At 38.0% G+C, this 17,318-nt stretch overlaps 1 protein-coding gene across 1 annotated transcript; it reads right to left on the reverse strand.

Annotated features, from left to right (window-relative positions):
* Window positions 1-3,219: 3,219 nt before the first annotated feature.
* On the reverse strand, window positions 3,220-4,044 carry LOC125998704 (cell division control protein 42 homolog). Its single transcript, XM_049766768.1, has one exon. The coding sequence runs from the start codon at window positions 3,973-3,975 to the stop codon at window positions 3,478-3,480; it is 498 nt and encodes a 165-aa protein (XP_049622725.1). The 5' UTR covers window positions 3,976-4,044; the 3' UTR covers window positions 3,220-3,477.
* Window positions 4,045-17,318: the final 13,274 nt, after the last annotated feature.

Raw genomic sequence — 17,318 nt, forward strand, 5'->3', positions numbered from 1 at the left:
GCCTGACAAAGGGCCAGGCTTGCGAGTGGTTGGGAATATGGGAACAATGGTGGAGAGAATTTTACACTGGTGGTGGGATTGGTGTTGGAACATGGTAAGACAGAAACATTGAAACTTGTATAGAAGTCAATTAAAAAAAGTATATAGCAAGTGTATTGGAGTTAATAATACAAAATTAAAATAAAAGAATTTAGGATCTTGTGCATATCATAATCTGAGTAGGACCACTGTTAAGTTTCTAGGAGCCACGAATGACCTACAGCTAACAACCAAGCATAATGCCAGGACGGTTTATCCCTGCAACAAGAAGGAAAAGAGTGCTACCCCAAATCAGGATATACTTGTAGAAGTATGACCTTACCTAATCACGTCTCCAGGTAACGAAACTGCCTGGTTCATAGTTTGCTTTGTAGCTTATGAAACTTCCAGCAGAGGCTCCAAAGAACTGTACCCTACTCCTAAAACCAGTGAGATAATAGATGTATGTACCTATAGGCCACCATATTTGTCTTAACATTTAGTATGAAATAAATAGAAAATATCAGTAAACATACAGTACCTTCTACAGACACAGGCTATCGTCTACAGGCACATAGAGGGACTTATAGAGACTTCCTTCGAATCTACCACTTCACAGTCATATGCTTAAATGTTACAAAATTTTTTCTGGTAATAAACAAATAATGCAAGTATGTTTGAAGCATTAGTCTGAGCCATATGAAAATGTCAGGTTTTTGCAGGCTATTGAATTGAAATAGCTGATTTCTTATAATTTACTCTGAAATCATATTCAATATTTATAATCTTCAAATAGAGACATGGTGTAACAAGACATTTATGATTTAGACATAAAAATTTTCCTTAAGTGCAGAATTTTTCATTATAAATTTTAAATTTTAATGACCTCAAACAAAACTAACTCCTAGATTCAGTAAAAATTATTGTGCCTACCAGAAGGAAAGGGCTGGGAGAATGGGAGGACTGAAGTCAAGAATCTTTTACAGGGGGGGACAGCACTGGAACTTTGGTGATGATAGTGATAACAATTACTGTATTTTTTGTACCATAAGACACACTCCCCCCCCCAAAAGATGGGGGAAGATGTCTGTGCTTCTTATGGAAGGAATGTCACCCAGCGTGAAGCCTGAGTACAGGGGAAGAGAGCAAGCATATGCTAACCACTTGATATCCATAATGTTACGCCCCCTTTATTGCTAAGACATACCACATAGTATGTATGAGCAATCAGGTTAATGCACTTATACCATCACATATAGAGCTTTTGATTAAGACTATTTGATCGCTGCTGCAACTTTATTTTATATTAATGACAAAATATTTTTTAAAAAGGGTTTTTTTTTATTTTCTGATGTAAATAAGTTTAACCAGCTGTGGACCTGCATACTGTAAATATATATACTTCAGCCTCACAGGCTGGTTGTTCACAGCTGCCATCTCCTGATGGCATCTTAATGTTACAGTTATTAAATATTTTAGTACACCATTTGCTTTAGAATATTTTTTTGTTTTCCTCATCTAAAATCTATGTGTCTTATGGTCAAGTGTGTCTTATAGAGTGAAAAATATGGTATGTACAGAGAGTTATGAAGCTAAACCACTGAAGTACTACAATATTAGAAACTATCATTTAAAATAAGGGCTTGGAGAGATAGCACAGCGGCGTTTGCCTTGCAAGCAGCCGATCCAGGACCAAAGGTGATTGGTTCAAATCCCGGTGTCCCATATGGTCCCCCTTGCCTGCCACGAGCTATTTCTGAGCAGCCAGGAGTAACCCCTGAGCACCGCCGGGTATGGCCCCAAAAAACAAACAAACAAAAAAGAAACTATCATTTAAAATAAAGAAGGTAAATAAAAATAAATGGCTCCAGGACCAAACAGCCGTATGAGCATTAAGTGGAAATAAAAAATGATCAGACTTAAACACCAAACCCAAAATCAACAACATAATTGATACCCTATCTACAACAAGCTGTACACAGAGGGGAACAGTTACACTAGCAGTCCGAGGGGCAAAGGAGGGAGATATAGGACACAGGCTGGAAACAGGGGTAGAGGGAGGACAATCCTAGTGATGGGAATGGCCCTTATTCACTGTCACAATGTACCTTAAATATTACTGTGAAAGATTTGTTATTCACTTTTGGTCACAATAAAAATTATTTTTAAAAAATATGTCCAAAACAACCCCCCAAAAAGTATAAAATGGACTTAAAAATAAAACAGGTATTCCAGATATGTCTAATATATTCCATATGCCAAAATATTTTAAGGAAGTTCCTATTTTAGTTCATTTTTGTGTGTCTTGTACTTTGTTATAATTCATTTTAAAGATATGAAATGTAGTCAAGCAGATTTCAGTTATCTGTATCTCAGTGTGAAGTAGTTTTTGTTCTTTTATAAGCTCTTTTGGTACTTTCTTTTGACTTAATAGAAATTAACTTTCAGCTATAATCTGACATTTGTTAACTGCTATAATAGCAAAACTCAGAAATGAATGATATTCAAATGTTATTATGTGTTTTTTTTGACAAGGGAAAAATGCTTTTTAATTATGTATTCAATCCATTTGGTGTATTTCAAAAGGTGCAATACTTTTCATTTATTAGCGAAGTTAGAAATTAACTTCAGGGAGGAAAAGAAGGAAAACAGATGGCAAACAAGTTTCCTTGAAAGTCACAGTCAACAGATCCTAGAAAAGAGGAGAGGCAAAACAGGTTCCACTTTCATGAGTTTCATCAAATACTGAACCTACTCAGGGGTGGAGAAAAAAGGCAACTTTCAAAAAGGAGTATGTTTATTAAACGAGTCATCTGCTATACTCCTTCCTAAGAGCACCAGGTGGGGAACATATTCTTTAAGCTAGACTTAGGAAGTAGAATGTGGAAACAATTCATCCTCTTCCCCTTAAGGGCTATCCAATGGTTACTGATTTTAAAAATAAAAATAAAAAGGACTAAATAAAAAGACCCCACATACACTCCCCCACCCCCAAAAGAGAACAAAAACAAAAATAAAAATGACAATACTAGATGCCCCAGATAACTCTCCAGAGCAGCTTCGACAATTCGAATTAGTCTGTTACAGAGTCATCACAAGCATGCCTTGCTTTTAAACAAAAAAATTTTGAAACAACAACAAAAAAAACCTAGCACTGATCACTTTTCTGACAAATACACAATTACGCAAAATTAAGTAGTATTTGGAGGGGGAAATGCCAGACCTATGGGCCTATCTTGCTTGAGTGTATGTGGGTAGGTGCGGGGCATTTGTCATTATTGCAAAAACGAATTTTAATTTTTAATCTTTACTTTGATTTAAACATTTCTTTTAGCATGATGCCGACACCAGCTTTGCAGAAAGGACTCTGAAGAGATGTTCATAGCAGCACACACCTGTGGCTCTTCTTCGGTTCTGGGGGCTCCAGGGCAGCCAATATTGCTTCGTCAAATACATTCTTTAGGCCTTTCTCTGTGTGAGTGCAGAACACTCCACATACTTGACAGCTTTCAGGTCACGGACCAGCTTTTCAGCAGTCTCTGGAGTAATAGGCTTCTGTTTGTTCTTGGCAAGTTTCTCAATAGTAGAGGGATCATCTCTGAGATCAATTTGGGTTCCAACAAGCAAGAAAGAAGTCTTTGGACAGTGGTGAGTTATCTCTGGCAACCACTTTTCTTTCACATTTTCAAATGAGAACGGAGAGACCACTGAAAAACAGACTAGAAATACATCTGTTTGTGGGTAACTCAGTGGCCATAATCTATCATAATCCTCTTGTCCTGCGGTATCAAAAAGTCCAAGAGTATATGGCTCTCCACCAATCATAACAGTGACTGCATAGTTGTCAAAAACCGTTGGTACATACTCAGATGGAAATTTGTTTGTTGTGTAGGAGATCAGGAGACATGTTTTACCAACAGCACCATCACCCACAACAACACACTTAATTGTCTGCATTGCTAAAACAGTTTTATAGCCACTGCTTTATTTTCAATGATGACCTCAGCTTCTCGGCCGGGGCATTGGCAGCACTGCTCATGTTTTATATATACTTAATATGCTTTAGTATTACTTATAAAAAACTTGAAGATTATAAAATAAAAACTTAAATTACTCCAATCTGAATAAACTTGCTGGAATTATAACTATTTACTTTAAATCAATTAATCATTCTATATCTGTCTTAACTTATGCATTAGGCATATTTAAATAGGTTTTTGTCTTCATAATATTAAACCACAACTTCCTCAAAAATGTGTTACTCATTACTGCAATAATGATTTTTATTTTTATAATCACTAGAATTTCTGTAGTATTTAAGGGCTATTTATTTTCAAGCAGTATTTCCCAGCTAAGGACCTGGGACTCATTGAACCCAGATGTGGAAACATATCTTAAAAAAACAAAATAAGCTCATATTTCCAAGAGAATTGACTTACTTCTCTGTGGATACAGATTTACCCTACATTCTTCTTGCCTGCATACTCAGTGTATACTTGACGACTATTAAGCATTACAATAGAGTAAAGGAAATTCCCCAAAGTGTTTTCAAGAATTAACATAAGCTTTAAAAGTTTCCACAAATAAAGTAGCTTCTGATTTATAAAGATGTTAAGTGGCAAAGCCAGCCCTAGTCAATCAGCAAAATGGGAAAAGATTTCCCACAGCACTTTCCACCATGTTATCCTGGGGTTTTTCAATTTAGAAATAAATTTTCGCTCTTTAAATTTCATCTTTGCTCTATCTCCCTTAAGTCATGCCATGAACTCTCATAGCCCATAATAAAACATCTTCTAAAAATAACTTTTGTTACTTTTAAATTTTTTCATAGTGCAAGCATTACTTTTTGAGTTAAGGGAATGAAAAAATGATGTTAATTTTTCAGAGATAAGAAAATAGAGATTCCCCTGTGCCTGCCAGGGGCGATTTCTGAGCATAGAGCCAGGAGTAACCCCTGAGCGCAGCCGGGTGTGAGACCCCCCCCCCAAAAAAAAAAAAGAAAATAGAGATTGCAATGCGGAAGTGAGTTGCTTTCTCCTGAAATTTTCCCGATTCCTTAGTCTTGATATTGCTTGCCAGGTAGGTCCTAAAACTTTGGGGATATCATCAGTTCTAGACCAGCATTTCCCAACCATGGGTCATAAGGTCCTCTTCGGGACAATGGGATATTACAGTGGGAAAAGGTAAAATAAGTGGAAGAGGGCAAAAGCACAAGATTAGGGGCCATACATTAAGACAATAGTGGGGGAATACAAGATGGAAATGAGGTCAGAAGGGGGCAAGCATTAAAAAAAAGTTTGAGAAACACAGCTCTAAATTGTCATAAAACTGTTCTTTACAATAAAATTTACAACCAAGAGCATTAATGCTAAGTATCCAAATGTGGGACATCAGTCTGAAGGGCAAATAGGATTATACATGCCCCCCAAACACTTTTTATAGCGTGTTTAATTTCTGTTTGGAAGCCACAGAGCCTAGTACTAATCCAGCACTTGGTTCAATACCAAATGATGCCAGAGATGGAATCTGGGTTTCCTGTAAGTAATACATGCACTTCAACCCACTGAGCTTTATCTCCAATGCGACCTGCACTACATTTAACCCAGATTAAGAGGACAAAGAACAGTTATTTTTTTAATTAAAATAACCTGACATAAAATAAAATGTGAACTTTTAAGCAGTAAGTTTTGATGAATTTTGATTTAATCAAGACTTTAATACTGTAAGAAGGGATGACATACCTAAGTGTCCCCAATGTCCCTATATGTGCCCCAGGATGTTCCCATTTCAAAAAGAAGTATGTGTTTTCATTTCTAGAAACATTTATTTTTGTCTTAAAATTTAAATATCTAAACTCAATAGAATATATATTTTGTATCAGCAAAATCAATTTTAAATTGATGTAGTTGTCTCATGGCTCATTCAACTTAATTCTGAATTGTACCTATTAACAGATATACCACAACTCATTTCATAGTTGACTATTTTATGGACAATTATTTCCAGTATTAGGCTAAAATAGTCTAAATATGTGTTAGGAATTATATTTTCTCTTGGGTAAATACCTAGAATAGAATTTCTGAGTTATATGACTAGAGAACTTTTAGCCTTATAGAAAATTATCATTCATATAAACTCTAGAAAATACAAACTAATAGTGACAGAAAGTACAGCAGCAGTCATTACTTATGAAAGGTAAAACCAGGAAGGATTAGAAAGAAACACTCTTTTGGTGATTATGGATATTTTCATTATCTTAATTATAATGGTTTCACAAGAGTATACACAATAACACTTATCTTACAGTTTTAAAACTAAAATAGCAATCTAAGAATATTTTATGTGAGCTCTCTCAGAACTGTTAAAATGACTAAGTAAAATTACTCTTACTGTCCTTTTCTAATTCTAGAAATATATTCTTTCGTGTTTTCACTTGTGGGGCCCCAATAGTGGTCAGGAATGACCCCTGGAGTTGCTCAAGAAATCATATGTGGTATGAACCATAGGATTCTAACCAGGGTCATGGTTGCAGTGACATGTAATACAAATGTTAATTCCTATATTATCTCTATGGCAAACTCTTAACTAATTCCTGAATTATTTTCTCTTTCCTAATTCCTGAGGTATTTTATTTTAGTTGCAATAACAGTCTAAAGATTCAAGTAGATTATGATGAAACTTTAAGACCTTCGTTATATATCCATTCAAGAAAGTATAACTAAGCAATTTCTAGCTTTTTAAACAAAAAATCATATCTTTCCTCTATCATTCAATTTAATTTTATGTTCTTGTCCAACCATAACTTGAGTCACTCATTGACTATCATCTGATTATTGTCTACGTAACAGTAGGAAATGTCATTTTCTAATCCTGGTATAATCTCTTAGTAATCTATTTCAGATCAGAAGTCTACAGCTATAAAGTATCAATACCTAAGTTTAAGATGTAGTGTTATTATTGATGACATATCTAGCCCATAACTTACAGAAGTTTATACTTTAGTATAATAAAGTATAGAAGCAATGCTTACAAGATACATAAGACTATTATTGGCTAATTCATTACATTAACAAAAGAAATCAAAACTAAGGTAAGACATATATCAAGGTGTATAGTACATGATTATTTCAAAATAAAACTAGCTTTTAGCCAGAGTGATAGAAGAGTGGTAGGGTGTTTGTCTTGCATGGGGTTGTCCTGGGACAGACCTGGGTTTGATCCCCAGCATCCCATATGGTCCCCCAAGCCTACCCAGGAACGATTTTTGAGTGCAGAGCTGGGAGTAACACAAGTGCCGCTGGGTGTGGCCCCCAAACCAATAACCAAACAAACAAAAAAGAATAAATTATTCAACATTTTCTTTTATATTAAGATTGTTCATTTCCAGTGCAAGGCAATAACTAAATGATCTGTAGCACATTCCTTCCTCCTGAACTAATCCCCAGTATCAATGGGCTCCCGTGTCAAGAGCAGAGAAACACTGGGCATAGTTGTGGAGCCTCTATCACACCCCAGGTGCCACTAAATGTGACCCTGGTGACCCCCAAGCACAACTAGAACCCAGCGACATCACATCAACAGTCTGAGTACTGAACCCTCTGGCCAGAATGTCCAAGTATGAATATCAGCAACCCTTGGGCCCCAGGGGCCCATTTCTCAGGAATGAACAAGAATGAACAATAAAGGCACTGACAAATTCCCAAGGGCTTCGACTTCACTCAACAGAATGACTCTGTAGCAATTAATTTTAATATTTACCACAAAGTTGGAGCAGTAGCGCAACGGTAGGGCATTTGCCTTGCACATGGCTGTCCTTCCTGGGACAAACTGCGGTTCAGTCTCCCAGCATTCCATCTGGTCCCCCAAGCCAGGAGCGATTTCTGAGCACATAGCCAGGAGTAACCCTTGAGCTTCACCGGGTGTGGCCCAAAAACCAAAGGAAAAATATTTATCTGCGTAATAAGTTAACTTAAAGATAATAGACCTTGGGGCCTGAGAGGTGGCATAAGCCACAAAGTGTCTGCCTTGCGTGCCAGCCTAGGACAGACCGAGGTTCGATCCCCCGGTGTCCCCTATGGTTCCCGAAGACAGGAGCGATTTCTGAGCGCAAAGCCAGGAGTAACCCCTGAGTAACAACAGGTGCGGCTCAAAAACCAAAAAAAAAAAAAAAAAGATAATTGACCTTATAAAAACCTCTCCCCTGAAATAGTCAATGGTGCTGAACTACTTAAGAAATATAAATATATAGCTTGCAGGGCTAGAGAGATAGTACAGGGGTTGAGGTGCTTGCTTTGGATACATCCTATCTGGGTTGATCCCTGGCGTATATGCTTACTTGAGCACCACCAGGAGTTATCCCTCAGCACAGAGACAGGAATAAGCCCTGAGCACTGCCAGGTGTGGCCCAAAACATAAAATAAATAATTATCCCCACTCCAAATTTAGCAATATCTCTGCATTTTCTTTATTGTTTGTTATGTTTGTGAGGAGGGCTCCTGTGAAATGGTGGTTTGTGCATTTCACAATCCCCAGAGAGGGAGACTGATCCCCATGCCTCCAATCTGGGGAGGACAAGAGATGCAGGTCCGGCAGCAATTCTGACGCAGGAAATAACCCACACACGGTTGGGAAGGAACAGCAGGCCAGAAACTCACACCACAAGTTGTTTACCCACAAGCCAGTCACTCCACCACATGGAAAGGTTAGCCAAGATGGCAGTTACCCCTCCAGGCTTCCAAAGCAAACATTATTGAGAAAAACAAAGCCCACCCCCACGGGGTGGGGGGAAGGCAGATGAGGAGGCAATGGGGAAATATCTTTTAACAAGTAAACCAAAGGAACCAATCGAGAGGTATCTAATTAGAAGGCAATATGAGGACCAATCCAAAGGCTTCTACCAACAGACTCCCAATCTATATTTAGGAAGCCGTGGCCAACCAGGTTTGTAAATTCAGTGCTAGACGCTTCCTGGATATAATTGTACTAGGAGGCCCCACGAACCACCTCTCCAAAATACTTCTAAAATCATCCCACAAGTTTCAGTTTTTTTAATGTAATTTTGGGAAACAAAAATTAAAAGAATTTTCAAATAAATAATTGAGTCAGCTGACTAAAACAGAAACATAGGTACTTGAGACAAGAGGTTGAGCTTAGCTACTTTTTAAAAACAAATTCAAATGAAACAAAAAGTAGCTGTAAGATTGCTGAGCCCTTTCAGCTTAAAACCTACTTGTATACTTGTTTTCAATAATCAGAAATAAAAAATCAGCAGGAGCAGATTGCTGTTCTGTTGAGACAAATCTCTGTGCAGACTAGAAATATAAATTTTACCCTGTATAGTGGATTTGAGATATTTTAAAATGAATTTGCTATTTTGACAGCAGGCACATAAAAACTATAATCTTTTATTAATGCTATTTGACAGTAATTAATACCTCCTTATTCTCATAAATACAGCACCAAACTTGTGCAAACTTCTCTCAAATTATAACATGTTTTCTGACTTTTGTTGAGGGTCATTATATGCATATGATAAAGCAATTAAGTACACCTGCAAAGTTTCTAAAACATGCTATGTCAAATTTGTCCCTCTGTCATCTCTCTCATTATGGAAAATCAAATGCCTACTTCTAACACAAAATTACCCTTTTTCTTGAGTTTTTCTTGAGGACTATTATATATAGTCATATTTCTTTGCTACTACCTGGTCTTAATACAGTCTCAACCATATATTAGATAAAAACTTTAAACTAAGTTATCAAATCCTCTTTCACAGAGAAAACTAGAGCCCAGGTATTTGAAAAATGCCTGTTATAACCATGACACTATATAAGTGTCATTTGTATTTCTCTGTCTCTGTCTTCTCACACTTATTTATCCAAGACCACCCTTTATAGCAGAGAATCCCAAACTTATTTGGCCCACTGCCTCCATTTTCAGAAAAATAATTCCAACCACCACTCAGAATACGGATCTTCTTTAAGCAAACAAGACAAAGGTACCCTCAATTACACCCTAGGCTTTACCTGAACCCTGACATATCATTCCAAGGTCCTCAGGTGCTACTATACACTTTGGAAAAGGCTGATCTACACACAAACATCAGTCTTATGTTTTGTTAAACTGATTTTTCACATAACCTAATGATACAGCATTTTATAACAAAAAGAACTGTAACGTGTTGACTTGTGCTAAGGTGGGGGAGCGGACTTCACGAAAGATTAAAATAGAGGCAAGCCTGCAATTTATAGTGAGAAGACAGCAGGTAAGATTACAGAAAGCACTGAGCTGGGAGCAGGGAATGGAATGAGATTAGCCTCAGAGCACAGCAGCATTGCTTGCAGGTGGTGGTGATTTTATAACATGTTTTTAGGCTGCAGTTAAGAAGTATTTCATTTCCTACAGATGATATTAGAATGTTTTTCAGGACCAGAACTGGAGATTCTTTTCAGGAACAGGACAAGGACAGACCATTAATCAAGCAGGGACGCAAACTTGTAAAGAACCATACAGAAATAACTTGCTAATTGCAAGAATTCACAAAGCACAAAGTCTAACTCATTCTGTTTAGTACTAACTCAAAGTCTTAGAGGAAAATAGAGAAAAACTGTATTTCAAGACTATCTACAATACACAATTAATGTTGATATTAAAATTTTATTAAAATTAGGATTCTCTTAGTGAAGCATATATTTAAAATATTCATATACTTAAACATTATATAAAGTATTAGCACACATATATACATGTCTAAGACAAAAGTTTAGATACCTGGTCTCTGTAAAAAGTAGAAATATGGGGCCGGAGAGATAGCACAGCGGTAAGGCTTTTGCCTTAGACACAGAAGGACGGTGGTTCAAATCCCAGCATCCCATATGGTCCCCCAGGGCTTGCCAGGAGCGATTTGAGTGTATAGCCAGGAGTTAACTCCTGAGCGCTGCCAGGTGTGACCAAAAAAACAAAAACAAAAAAAAAAAGTAGAAATATAAAAATAAAATCAGGGAAATAAGATATCTGTTTTTATTTGATTGTTGATTTGATTGTGGGCCACATCCTGAAATGTTCAGATATTATTCCTGGCTCTGAGCTTAGGGATCACTCCTGGGGAGCTCGGGGACCCATAAAGGATATTGGCGATCAAACCTAGGCCTGCTGTGTACAAGACAAGCACCCAAGTTGCTGTACTGTTTTATTTCTAGTCGTGAGGTATAACTGTTTTAAAACCCATGAGCCACAGTATCCAAACTGACTGACATATCCAGGGATTTCCCCCGTAATTTTGAGACCTTGATTCTAAAGGAAAACTTTTTGGGTTTTATGTGAATTTTTTATTTTGCTAAAAGAACAGGATGCAATTACATTAGCATTTCAGAAACCTGTGAATATTCCGTTTATATGTGTAAAATCCAAAGCCTCTCACATTCAAAGCAAATGCTCTATAACAGTCTGTCTTTTGTTATGGGGGGACACCCTGTGGGGCTCAAAACTTACTCCTGGCTCTGTGCACAGGAATCATTCCTGGCAGGGCTTGGGGAACCATATGGGAAGCTGGGAACCAAATCTGAGATGTCAACATACAAGGCAATCATCCTACATTCCGTACAATCTCCTCTCCAGCCTCTCAATCAGTAGTTTTAAACAAAGTTCCTTAAAAACTATGTATCACAATCAGTAACATCTGAAAAAGGAGCAAGATATTGTGAATCCACAAAAGTGAGACATCAATTACCAACATATAGGTAGAGACATAAAGAATAAAATACTTAGTGCTGGGCCAGAAAAACTAAAGTACATTAAAAAAAAAAGTCCTTATTTTATTAATTTGGGGGAGGGGTCATACCCGGCAGCGCTCAGGACCTACTCCTGGCTCTAGGCTCATAAATCGCTCCTGGCAGGCTCGGGGGGACCTTATGGGATGCCGGGATTCGAACACTGCCCTTCTGCGTGCAATGCAAACACCCTATCTCCAGGCTATTTCTCCGGCCCAAAGTCTTTATTTTAAACAAATGTTCCCTCCCTCGCTCCAATGAAATTGGGATAGATGTATTCTTTCACAAATTGAACAGATTAAAAAAAATTCTGCATGGTCCGAGCATTGAACCCTCAGGCCAGTAGCACAGAGAAGTGTCGGGATGTGCACTGCTGTATTAAAAACAAAACAAAAAAAAAAAAAACAAAATAAACAGGTGTATTTAAAAAAAACAACACAGGATATCTGAATAGACCTTCCTTCGCAATCACCAAATCCTTCAAAGCATTTCAGGTGAGCAAAAACTTGTCACCTCGATGAAACCTATGAACACATACTGGGAAACCACACATTTACTGAGCTTCTACGGACCCATCGAACATTTTGTAACCTCTACCTGCTATTCAAAAATTCGATTTTCGATCCCTCCTGTTCTAGCATGCTCTGTGCTTAACACACCAGACTGAATCAACAGACCGAGCTGACCCAAAGCTGGGCAAGACGCAACTCTGGAACTCCATCATGAACAACTGCGTAACAACATGTATTCTGGTGATCCAATTCAAGAGTTTATTTATACAAAATAAAATGTCAAAGTTAAAAAAATACTAAAATACCAGAAAGAGGTGAGATCCTAAACTCACCTCCTTACCGACACCACACGGGAAACCAAACACTCGGTGCAAAAAACCCAAGGCCTCCAAGACAGGACGAGCAACAGGTCCACAACGTGAAACAAACAGCCACCAGGAGGAGGATAAAGACAAAATCAGAAAAGAAAAAAAATCCAAAACCTAAAGCCACAGTTGCACAAAACCGGCACAAGGAACCTGCGGGCCGCAGCAACCAAGACCCTAAAATGGTTTTACAACGACAAGGCTTTATGTGCGAGAGAAACAAGCAACTGCCTCACCTGGAATGAATGCAAAGGCAGGATCAGGTAGGTGCCTGAGGCGCTGGAGTGCGTCGGGGTGTCCAGTTCCACTTTGCAGCTCGCCGGCTATTCCACAAGTGGGTTAGCTCTTCCATGCCAACAAAAGAGGAGGACGGGCCCACAGCATCCCGCAGCCCTGCAAAGCTCCTCCACACGTGCGTGCCTCTGGAACCTTTTCAATTCCTATAAATTAAGGCGACTGCGAAGCCCCGCCCACCCCGCTCCTCTGCACCGCCCTCCCCGTCCAACCAGGGCTGACCCCGGCTGACCCCAGCCAATGTGTCTTAAGTGAGGCACCTCTAAGTTACTTAACCCAATCAAAGAGGGCAGCAGTCTCAAAAAACCTGGGCCCGCTCTGAGTGGAGCTTTCTAGCTTTGTGCTTTGGACAGCTACGCTGAGCTTCTTGTCTATTTCTTCTTTTCTTTGAATTTTTTTTTAGGGGGGGCACAACCAGAGGTTCTCAAGGTTTATACCTAGCAGACTCAGAGGGACAGAAGGGGATGCCAAGGATCAAACCCCGGGTCCAAAGTGTGCACAATAATTGCCCTACTAGCTCTACTATGACTCTGGCCATCCCAGAGGGGCCTAATCAGAGCATCAGGTTTGGAGACCAGTAGGGTTTACAATGACATCTCCACACGATTATTGGCTCATATTAAAAGCTGTTAGGTTCGATCCCCCCGGCATCCCATATGGTCCCCCAAGCCAGGAGCTATTTCTGAGCTCATAGCCAGGAGGAATCCCTGAGTGTCACCGAGTGTGGCCTAAAAAGTAAAAGAAAAGCTATTACCAGAGTGGCAGACTTAGTACCTGAGGAGTTGGGCTCCTGCCTTGCACGCTGGACCAGGATTGGATCCTTGGTATTATTACATCTGGATCACCAGGTGTGATCCCTGAGCACAGCCCAGAAAGGCCCAAACATCACCACCCCACCCCAGCTAATAAATGTGAAAGTTGTTTTAAAATAATTTATTTGGGGGCCGGAGTGATAGTGAAGCTGTAGGGCATTTCCCTTGCAGGCAGCTCCCGGTATCCCATATGGTTCCCCAAGCCAAGAGCAATTTCTGAGCGCATAGCCAGAAGTAACCCCTGAGCGTCACCAGGTGTGGCCCAAAAACAAAAAAAAATTATTTTGGGGGGCTGGAGAGATAGTACAGAGAGCGTAGTACAGAGAGATAGTCGATACTGGTTTGAGCCTCTGGAGCCCCCATATGTTCTCCTGGCTCCACCAAATGTGATCTCTGAGCTCAGAGGCAGGAGTAAGACTTGAATAAGCCTTGAGCACTGAACACCGCCACCAAACCCAAAATTAAAATATATATTTATTTTTGTTGCTTTGGGGACCTAGGGGGAGTTTCTTTTGGGGGATAGATCATACTTAGCAATGCAGGTCTTACTTCTGGCTCTGCTCAGGAATGCTTGGGAACACTTTATTGAGGTTCTGGAGATCCAACCCAGGTCAGCCACGTGGGAGGTGAGCTCCCTATCAGCTCTACTGTCTCTCTGGCCCTTATAATAAATTCTTTTGTGATTTATTAGCAGTAACTGATTTGTATATCTATATACCTGTGATCATGTAAAATTTTTCAGGCAAAAAGGGGTCACAACTGGAAAAAGTTGAAGAAGTCCTGGCCTAGATGACCACAAAAGTTTAAGTGACAGCTGAACTATAGGACACACAGCTTGCTTGGTTAGTATGAAGTATTTACACAAACATAGACTTTACATTGTACTGAATTTCCAAAGAATTTCCTTTTAAGTTGCATCCATTTATAGGCAAGCCAAGAAATAGATGATTATGGCTGAAAAATAAAATGTAGGATTTAACAACCTTCACAAATGTAAATCTATAGGTGACAGATGGTGTGAGATGAGAGAAGGGAACATGTGGGAAATTTATGGATGTACTGATGTTCTAGACAGAAGGGACTCAAATCACTTAAGTATATGTTATAGCACAAGAAATTAAAGCATTAATTTTTTAACATTATTAACTTTCTCATCACAATAAATAGTTATGGCCATCAACTATCTGAATACAATTGAATGTGACAATAGTTGTATAGTTGTAATAGTGAGGAAATAATTGTTATTGTTTTTGATTTAGGGGATTACAAATATGTAATACTAATAATACTAATACAAATAATAATGCATATATGTAATCATTTGAAGAAAATTTATATTTATAGTTAAATGTGAGTTTAAAATGTAATTAGGCTGATTTTCTTAACAAGTCCAGTCGCTCTATTTTTAGTATTCATATAGAATATTTTAGAACTGATTAGAAAGATATTTACATTACAAAATGATGTACATGCCTTTACAAATACTAGGAAGAATAAGTAGATTTTAAAAGTTGCAATAAATTTAAAATCCCTCACTTTGTAAAATACAAAATCTCAATTCTATCTTTTTATGTTTCTTTAGACTTTCAAAATTGGTCTCATTTCACACCCAGTTGATAATCTAGACAAGAAACACTAGTACACTGAGCTATCAGACATTATGGGCCATAAACTTTAACCAAGTGTCATAAAATTGTAAGACAATATTGTGGTTGATATAATACCTTGTAAAATAAAAATAATCATGGTCCTAAGTACTTGAAAAATGTTAAATGCTATTCTAGCATTGCCCTGCTCAACATGATAAGGAAGATGTGGTTGATAATGCTTAAAGTCCTCTAGTGACAAATAATAGTATGTTTATACTCCCCACTTAGAACTCTCGGGAAAGACAAAACTACATAGACTCAGTGCTTAGTGTTGTCATGCTTACTTATGTTCTCAATACTTTCTTTGCGTTTAATTTTATTACATTAACATCAAAATTTTTCATATAATCTTTTGACCACATATCTTATATTAATTTAACCGCTTAAGATAATCACAGTAAAACATGTGGAGGGATTATTCACAAATAATTCAGTTTCTCCAGAAAATATTTGGCACTTCTGTTGAGCAGAAAGCATTGTATTTCTTTTTTTTTTGTTTGTTTGTTTTGTTTTGGGGTCATACCTGGCAGCGCTCAGGGGTTACTCCTGGCTCTATGCTCAGAAATCGCTCCTGGCAGCCGCGGGGGACCATATGTGATGCTGGGATTCGAACCACCGTCCACCGTCCTTCTGCATGCAAGGCAAATGCCTTACCTCCATGCTATCTCTCCGGCCTCAACATTGCATTTCTTTTAATTTGACTTTATTGTGTTTTGTTTGTTTTTTGTTTGTTTGAGGGGCACAGCTGGAAATGCTAAGGGAATGTCCTGAGGCTGCACTCTGGGTTTTTACCTGATGGTGCTCAAGAGACCATGTGGGGCAGGGATCAGAGCAACAGTATGAAAAGCAAATGCTCCATATTGTTGATTTATCCCTTCAGCCCCTGGCCCTGTTTTTGCTAATGTCAGAGGTGCCACTGACAGTTTTAATTCAAAATTCACAAGGAATTTAATTTCATCCTCTGTTGGCAGCTTGGTCTAGATTTTTTTCTTTATTAGTTGTAAATAACTTCCATATAAATAGCTTCTTTCTATATACCAGCAACATTATAGAAGATATTTTATCCCATTATGTAGATTGACTTTTTAATCATTTTCTTTGCTGTGAATTAGCTACTTGGTATCACAGCACTTGGTTCTTTTTGCTTTTTGTCCTGTTTTTTTTTCGTATCCTATCCTAGAGATCTATTCTCTCCATGTGTCCCTATGTTTTCTTGTATTTTATGTAGTTAGGTCATAGATCTAAAATTGTGTAATATTAGGGGCCTAGTTTCCTACTTTTGCATTTTAATATCCACTTTCTGTGTACTGTATTGAAGACATAATCCTTTCCCTATGAGTGTGCTCTACACTCCAATGTTTATGAGAAATAAACTTTACTAGTCATAATAGTAAAGATATACAATATAAGTCTCCTTTAAAAGATGATGAAACTATATTATATATATTATATATATATGAGTAAATAAATACACGTGCATTTATGTATATACCGGTATGTTTATTATAATAAGATATTGCTTAGTCATGAAGAAAGAAGGAAATACTGCCATTCGTGACAACAGATATGAACCTGGAGGATATTTATTTTAAGTGAGGTCAGTAAGACCTAGAAAGACAAATACTGTATGTATGATTTCAATTATACATCGATTTTTAATTCATATTTTTAGGCACATAGTACAATAGTGGATGCCAGTGGCTGGGAGTTGGGGTTGAAAGATTCAGCATAAAGTTTAAGTTATAAATATTAAGTTCCAACAAGCTGCTTGCCTTGTATGTGGTCAAACTTATTTCAATCCTGACATTGCGTATCATTCCCTGAGCACTGCCAAGAGTGATCCCAGAACACAGAACTAGGAGAAAACTCTGAGCACTGTCAGATATGGCCCCCTCAAATA

Source organism: Suncus etruscus, chromosome X (genome assembly GCF_024139225.1).
Source record: "Suncus etruscus isolate mSunEtr1 chromosome X, mSunEtr1.pri.cur, whole genome shotgun sequence".
Lineage (NCBI taxonomy): Eukaryota > Metazoa > Chordata > Mammalia > Eulipotyphla > Soricidae > Suncus > Suncus etruscus.

Bases quoted from the DNA above. Each gene is read 5' to 3' on its own strand.
- LOC125998704 (XM_049766768.1), bottom strand. From the start codon at position 3,975: ATGCAGACAATTAAGTGTGTTGTTGTGGGTGATGGTGCTGTTGGTAAA.